Source organism: Eutrema salsugineum, unplaced genomic scaffold (assembly GCF_000478725.1).
Source record: "Eutrema salsugineum unplaced genomic scaffold, Eutsalg1_0 scaffold_7, whole genome shotgun sequence".
Lineage (NCBI taxonomy): Eukaryota > Viridiplantae > Streptophyta > Magnoliopsida > Brassicales > Brassicaceae > Eutrema > Eutrema salsugineum.
Genome location: NW_006256486.1, coordinates 10,198,060 through 10,206,808, shown reverse-complemented (window position 1 = coordinate 10,206,808; position 8,749 = coordinate 10,198,060). Strand labels below are relative to the sequence as shown.

At 32.3% G+C, this 8,749-nt stretch overlaps 1 protein-coding gene across 1 annotated transcript; it reads right to left on the bottom strand.

The window, feature by feature from the left end:
- Positions 1-3,174: 3,174 nt before the first annotated feature.
- Positions 3,175-7,658, bottom strand: LOC18011000 (outer envelope pore protein 24A, chloroplastic). Its single transcript, XM_024150810.1, is given in 4 exon segments — positions 3,175-3,263; positions 6,611-6,684; positions 6,796-6,964; positions 7,457-7,658. Coding segments are annotated over 4 exon segments (534 nt in total).
- Between the last annotated feature and the right edge of the window lie 1,091 nt (positions 7,659-8,749).

Sequence of the window (8,749 nt, the reverse complement as noted above, 5' to 3'; positions counted from 1 at the left end):
ATGCGTGTGCGCCGCGCGTATGCGTAAGCCGTGTGTGTGTGGATGTGTGTATTAGATCATATTAAGATTTTAAAGTAAAATATGTTTTTATTTTTTTTTAATTTAATCTTTTATCCTCGAACAAATAAAAGATAATTTCAATGTCAACCTGAAAAGAAAAAATATGAGAGAAAAAAATAACAATAGATAAAAATAAATTTCCAAAAATAAAATTAAAATTCAGATTTAATTTAGAATCATCACAAAGTACATATATTAGATCATATAATATTTTATAGTAAATATTTTTTTTTTGGTTTGATTTAATTGTCATCCTTAACAAATAAAGATAATTGAATCTCAATGTGAAATGCGAATGAAACGAAAATTTATGAGAGAAAAAATGACAATAAATCAAAAGGAGTATTCAGAATTTAAATAATAAATAAAATTAGAATATAAAACCATAAGATAAAAGATTTAACAAATAAAATCAAAGAGATAACAAGTTATATGAAGTAACAAGAAAATACTAAAAGGACGAAAAAATGATAAATACAATAATTTATAAATGCTAGGAAAAGGGAAAATAAATAATAAAAGACATGTGATAACAAAAAGTCAAAATGATGAATTGAGAAAGTACAAAAATATGAAGAACAAATGCATATTTAGAAGAAAAAAAATGGACGAAAGAGATAGATTAGAGTGATTATGAAAAAAAATTAATTTTATAAAAGAATATACAACAAAATTATTGATAGTCAAACAAAATGTTTAAAATATATTATGAACAATAAAAACTAAAATAATACTCTCGTGCAGGTAGCATGGGTTCTTTCCTAATATAAATAATTTAACAAATGTGGTTGTTTCCATCTCCAAAAAGCAGTGGCAGAGGTAGGTAGTAGAGAGGGGGTTCATTTGACCCCTGTGCATTTCTACAAAAATTATATTTACATGTACTTTTTTGAAAGAAAAATAGATAAAATATTGAAAACTTAGCTTAATGATCTCTGTAAATTTTGCTCAAAATACATTTTAAATTAAAATTGACTCATGTAAAATTTTTGGCTAGCTTCGCCACTGCGCAAGAGTATTCTGGAGAAGAAAAACTAGAAGAAAAAAAAGACTGAAAGATTGTTTGTAGTTGTGTGTTTAGAGTGAGATGTGAGGATCTCTTTATGTAGCTTCAAGAAACTTGGAGAGGAACAAACGCATTGATGGATGTGTTTTAATGCTCTTTGAACGATCAAAGAAAGAAGAGAATCGCTCGATATTAAACTCATCAATCACCATATGAATTTAATTCAAATTAGGTGTTTGGTCCATGCTTTGCGCAAACAGAGAGTTTTATTAAATAACTATATTAGTTAAGTTATAAATTTTATTACTAACAATAAACCAAAAACAAATATGTAAACAATATAAGATATATGATCAACAAAAAAATGTAATAAATAATAATATGTATTTATAGAAACTAATGAAATCAATTATTGTATCAAAGCCATAATTATAATAATTAAAATAAGACAAAATACCGGTTTAAAAAATATTTTAAAATAATTTTTTATATACAACGTTCATAGTCTTATATCGTGACTTCTCTTTTGGATTTATAATTAAAAATCTTGAATTCTTTTTTTGATGTTACTTTTAATTCTTCATTCTCCCTAGCCGAATTTTTCTCCGTTTTATGGAAATTGTTTTTTCTTCTATTGGTTCTTATTTTTCATGCAAGTCTTATCTTTCATGGAAGCACATGCCCGAAACAATAATATTATTGCGTAGGTAAACAGTCTTTTTGGTGGTTTTGATACCAAGCTTTTATCTCTAAAGTAATTATTATTTGCATAAATTATGTTTACGCATTATTTTGTTTCTTCTTTCATTAGCCTCGAATTTCTCTTTGTGTTGGCGAAAATTTGACTCTCTTTGCTGATTCTTATATTTCTCGTAAGTATGATCATAAAACTATTTTATCCGACCGTATGTAATTAGCCAATCTTTTTTGCTAGCTGTGATACCATGTTTAGTTTCATCTCCTTTGTCATTATATATATACATTAAGTCTAAATATAATTTTAGCTCTTCATTCTCTAGAATTTTAGTTCTTCATTACGTAAAAGATTTTTCTATTTTGTGGATCTCATTATGATTCATACATTTACATAGTGATGATTACGCATTATTTTATTTAATCTTAACTCCATATTCACATAATTATGACTACATTCTCTCGTATATTTTTTTCATATATTCATTCTCTCATAGATTATAATAGTTTACTATTATTTAAGACCTATAATTTTGTTTAATGATATTTTCTATAGTCCAGTCAATTAATGTATAAGGTTTAGTTATATAACATCTTATACATTAAGGTTTATTAATGTAAAATATTTTGTAATATTAACAAATTAAGATTCATTTATGTAAATGACTACTCAAATAATAATATAGAGATTTGACTCCACATAGACACATAATATATCAAAACTTTTTTTGGTAAAAACATACATATCGAAACTTGAAACCTGAAACCGTCCAATGACTCCCCGAAAATCCAAACGAGGTATATTAAAAGATAGTCTTTAAACTAGAATTTCTGTAACAAAATATATATTTTTTTTAAAGTGTATGATGTCTAAAAGTGTGGATTTTAAAATTATATAACGCCAAGTTCAGATATTGTTTGAAGCTTAAAAAAAGCGGAGTGTTCGTTGAAATTTACCAACAAACAAATTGGAATAATGCTATATGTTGAATGTTTAAACAATGCTATGATAAGTGGCTAGTCAAATTATTTCACTACTAACTGCACTCAATAATAGTGATAAAGGACAGCAGATATTTGTGGTCAATAAAGTCTTAACAATGATAAAACAACGTCTAGAAATGTGGATTTTAAAATTATATAACGCCAAGTTCAGATATTGTTTGAAGCTTAAAAAAAGCGGAGTGTTCGTTGAAATTTACCAACAAACAAATTGGCATAATGCTATATGTTGAATGTTTAAACAATGCTATGATAAGTGGCTAGTCAAATTATTTCACTACTAACTGGACTCAATAATAGTGATAAAGAACAGCAGATATTTGTGGTCAATAAAGTCTTAACAATGATAAAACAACGTCTAGAAATGTTCTAGATTTCTTTACCAAGAGTTGAATCCACATCAAACAACATAATTAACCGAAACTTTTTGAACTGTAAATAGTTTCTGCGGTCAGTTTTGGCATCTTCAATTCCTCCGCTAGATTCATTGATGCACATACCTGTTGAAACCATAAGAAAAAAAAAAAAGAAAAAAGAAACCATTAACCACAACGGAAAATAATGAAAGTAGAGTGATTTACCAGCTCATCCCATCGCCTTTCCAATGTTTTAGCTCCATTGTTGTGTATGGCCTGGCCTAGTCCATTTCTTGGACTTTTACGATTCTTGGAGTTCTTGGCAGAGGTTTTTTTCACTTGTGATGAGGCCCACATCTTCAGGTAACCTCCAAAGAGAGACATTGCATAAGCTTCACTTTCCCAAGATCAACATGCATTCCTTATGCATATCATAAAAGATCACACCCACATTAAGGGCTTTGCATCATTCATACAAAGTTAATATCACATTGCATAAGCTTCTTCATTCAGCAACATGGTCCGGTATAAGTAACTTTGGCCTACCTTATAGAAATAAGATGTCCTTACAACAGCCACTACAAGAAACCTGCCTTTTTACATTGCACCTAATCAATTCGACGTAAAAAAGGCTTTGCATTGAATTACCGACGAATTCCAATTCATCGTAAAACAAGTATTGTCGTAAAACCGATGTAACTGTTGCGACACTTCAAAATCATCGTAAATTCAATGGTACAGAATGGTCGTAAATTCGACGTAAATATTTACATTGTTATTATGACGAATGTAATTTCAACACTAAATCGATGTACTCAATGCAAGTTTACATCGATTGTATAACAATTATCCGATAAAATAAAAAATCAAAATAATGATTTTTTTTTAATTTAGACGTGAATTCGTCATATGTATTCGATGGTAAATCGTCGTGAACTATTGTAATGTAAATTCGTCGTAATTGTTTCAACGTAAATTCGTTGTTAATTTACATTGAAATTACATCGAAATCAAAAATATATTTTTTCTATAAATTCTATTTTCAATTAATTTAATATAAAATAAATCAAGTATAATATTAATAAAAAATAATGATTTGGATTTTAAATTAATAAATTTAATTAATTATAAATTCAAAATATTTTACCAAAAAAATTAAAAAAAATATATAATTTAGGTACAAATCATAATCATCGATAGTAATATCGACGTCTCCCGTCTGCGTTTCACCGCCGATACCCATCTGATCGTCAATACCCCCCTGACTGCCGGAACCACCTCACCGCCGGTAACAGTCTGCAGACCAGAAGAAGTGGTTCCCAAGCCCTGTAATTGCCGTTGTTTCTCTCTCAATGCAGCCTCCAAGTCTGGGATGCTTGCCGCTATGATATCGAAGAAGCTGTTGAATGACTGGATCTCCTGCTTTTGGACGACTTGCTCAGTCTGCAAGCTCGTGATCTCTGTGTGGGTGACTTCTAATTCTTACCGCAGAAGAACTGGATCCTCATAAGCCCGACTTCCAGTAGTGGAGGCGGCTGGACAGTTTCTAACAGAGTACATTCTTAAGATACAGTCCTTCTTCCTCGGAGCAACCTACAAATAATTTTAAAACTTTATATAATTAAAAATCATTTAAATTTAATATTATTAATTAAATATAAAAAATAAATAAATATTACCTCTTTGAAAATCTTATCTTGTTCGAGGACGGTCAAAGGAACTTGGATCATACCGTCACGTTTGACATGAGTTTGTCATTTAGTGATCTTCTCCATGGTATCGTTGTAGACCTTCTCTAAGCAAGCATCTACAAACGATCAATCCTTCTTCCGGTGACTAGCTTCGAAGACCACCGTCATTGGAGGAAGTTCTCCTCCATTCTCCTCCGCCTACAAAAATGTTAAATACAATTACATAAATAGTAATAATTAAATAATAATAATAAAAGTATTAATTAATTAAATTAAAAAATTGTATCCCTGAAGGAAGGAATGAGTTCAGAAAATGCGAAAGACAGTAATCGTTGCATAAACACATGGCAGTCATGACTCTTCATCCCTGAAAACGTTTCTCTTTTCTCCAAAGATTTAGCAAGATTAGATCAAGAAACTTAGGAAAAAGCTTAGAAAAATTGATAGAAGATCAGATTTTCAGCTCAGAGTCAAACCGTCAGAAGTTCATGCTCAAATGAAATTTTTCTCACCGTCTGATCTAGCTCAAATTTGGAGACCTTAAAGATGGAACAAACAGCTTTCCAGCACACTTGACACCAAGACAATCTAACGGTTCAATTAAAAGTTATGCGAAGAACAAGATGTCCCGTCAACCAACCGGCAAGCAATCTTGACAGCGGCCAGCACCCAGTTTACACCGGTCATGTCTTCTCTGACCGCGAAGATTGGTCTCTTCGGTCTAGAAGCCCATTTCCAAGCCCAAATCGATTCTTTCATTTGGAGAAACCCTAAGTGACACCCAGAAATGACTTGAGCACTATAAATACATGTTTTAGGAACCCTAAGACGAATGTCCTTTATGCTTTTATGTTCTTTTATGTTCTTTTATGTTTTAGAATACCTTTTAAGTTTTTAGTTGTTGTTTAGGGAGATAGAGATCTATCTCTTGAACCCTTTTTGTTTTTTCTTCATATCGACTTCAATACAGATTTTCATTACTATGTTTTTGCTTTCTTTAATCATGTCTGAGTAATTTTATTGTTGGGTTTAAGAGTATTTTCGATGGAGACCATATATGTTTGATGAGGATTCCATTAGATGTTAAAGCCGAATCCTAGAACTTTTTCTTCTAAACTTATTTTTAATGCATGGGAGTAGCGTCATGAACTATAATCTAATTTAGGTTTGTAGTGTTGCGAAAGTTTTCATTATGAGCCAGATCTAGTTTGAGAAGAGCAATTCTGCCATAGGAGTGGAAACCTACCTATGGGTGAGCTGTGAATGTTGAAGAGTCTTAAGCAAACTTGCATTTTTTCCCTTCTGGGGCCAGAGTGAAAACCTACTGATCAAGGTTGCGAGAGATTGTTGGTTATGATCACAAGAGTGACGTAGTCATACGTTCGTGACTCGAGTTCTAAAATTTTTAGGTAGGATCTTTTTAATTCCTTTTTAGCAATGTTTTGAATCGTTTATCCCCATAGATAATTTCCTTGAAAACCTAGTGTCTCGTCTTTATAAGTTTACACCGATTTTTATTCAAACTTTTAGTCATTAGGTTATTTTTCATTTCCAACCGATTTTCATTCAAATTTTAGATTAGGTTTTCTCTAGTTTTTCCAGCCGATTTTCTTAAGTATTTTTCTTTTTCCCATTTAGTTTAGAATTTACGTTTTCGGGATAACCCAAAACCCCTATAAATTTCGACAAGTTCTACACTTCCTTACTTCATATTTCTTTCAAAGGCTTTTGCAGAACAAGATACTCCTTCACCATGCCAAAAGAAATTGCGCAAAAATGATCAAACAGAGAAGTAGAAAAATAGAAAGATCCATTTGATTTGGAGTTCCCCAACCATTCCAGACCAAGCATCTTACTAGAAGTCTGATAAGTAGCCCTGAGAGTATCAGAACCTTAAAGTCTGCATGAAACCAAAAAGTCCCACGGGTTCTTGCCCAAGTCGTAACATTGCTCGAATGTAGCTATCCCTCCATGAGCATAAGTATACACCAGCTTACAGTTCTTTGTGCTCACCATATAATTAGCAGACAACTTGTTTGTCGGATCAGTCACAAGGCTCCCATCAACTATTGTCCGGTTATCTCTGCTATGAATGTAAGTAAGGTTCAAGAGTTTCTCCGCAATTCAGATACTTTTCATGAACTGAAACCAAACATATTGCGGCACAAATTCAATATGATTAAATGGGAAAAACATCATTTCTTGTTCTGTTTTCTCTCTTTCTCAGAGAATGCATACGTATCAAAACTTTTCTACCCCAAGAATTCATATGCGCTAGATTTCACTTGGAAATACACCCCAAAAGCTATAAATTAGAACTTAGAGCTCAAATTTCCTTCTTAAAAACTGAAACATTACAAATTTCTTGTTCAATTTCTCTCTTCCTCTCTAATTATATTGCATGAGATTAATATAACTAAAAATACATTCTTGAAACTTTTCTAGTCCAATTTTCTCTCTTTCTCCGATAATCGCATCTTGTGTAATCTCCAGAAGAATAAAAATCTCAACTTTAGAAATGCCAATTCGACTATTTCTCATTCCTTATAGGGTTTAAAGCTAAAGGGCTTAGCTTTTAGGTTTTTTAGAATATCCGAGAAAACTGGAAACTTTACAGCAACTTTTCGCCTAAAAGACAAAAGGAAATACCTTTTTAGGGACGTTATAGTCGATGATGAAGAAGTCAGGCTCCTCAACAACGAGAGAGAGACCGTTCAAGCTTGGGCCTGCGATGATGGTAGCATCAGTCATAGTGGTGCGTAGCTTAACATTGCTGGCATTGAAGAAAAGCGAAGCAGCACCACTGCTCTTGTCGACATCAAAATTTCCCTCGACAGAAGCTTTCATCATCTTTAAGAGAGAGAGACGACTCATGTGTTCTTCTTCTCCCTCCCTTGCGTCGCCATCTTTGTTGACCTTCTCTGCTCTCTTTTAAAGCCTCAGGCTGAATCAGAATGAGATAACTTTCTCTATATCCCATTTAGAGGGGGATTTTTTTAGTTCCTTAAAACTTATATATTATATGGAGCAAAAGGAATTATAAAATTTTTAGTTAAGTACAATAATCATTAAAAATAATATAGATTTAACCAGGGTAATCGTCATACAGAAAATCCAAAGATTGAATGCGTCGATAGTACATTTACAGGCAAAGTCAAAATGTTGAAAATTAATAACTTTACTAAATTATAACATTAAAAAAATCATCTATACTGTTGAATCTCAACAAAATAAGTTATGTTGCATCTTCTACTCTGTAGAGATTGGTAGACAAGATAAAAAAACCGAGTAACAAGCTTGAAAATTTTTTTGTTGTAAGGTTGGGAAAAGAACACTTCTTATCAAAAGGGAAATTGGTAGAAAATTTTTGGAGAAATATGGTGGAAGTGATCTCTCTCGTAAAATGAAAAATAGTGGTGTTGATATCTCCAAAAAAGAAAAATTTTGAAGATGGTAACTACCTCAGCATAGGGGACATCCAAGTACTTCTTGAAAGATTAGCGAAATAAAATTGTAGTTTAAATCTTGTTGGGTTGGAGGATGGGTCATCCAAATGTAAGACTTGAAAGCTGAGAGTTGCAGATATCATATTGAGCCAGACCTAGGCTGAGATTTCGAAAAACTGGCAAACGAGAAGAGGAGCTCGATCCTCTGAGTATTTGACGATGAATCAAACCTTCCTGCCGGCAGAGGGAATTAACTAGAGTACACCATCAAATTAAAGGAACTTTGAAAGATCTCTGAACAGTCAGGAAATTATGGTAGTGGAGGAGAAAAACGGTTGAAACTGTTTGTGAGTCGTGTCTTTGAGGAGGTGGAGGTAAGAGATGCAGCCATCTGGAAGCTTGCCGGTGAAGGCTCCCTTGGAATGCCCACGATTGCGGAAAGTTTTATTAAAAGTTTTGTGCAGATTTCAGCATAGGCGAATAGTTTAGATCTGG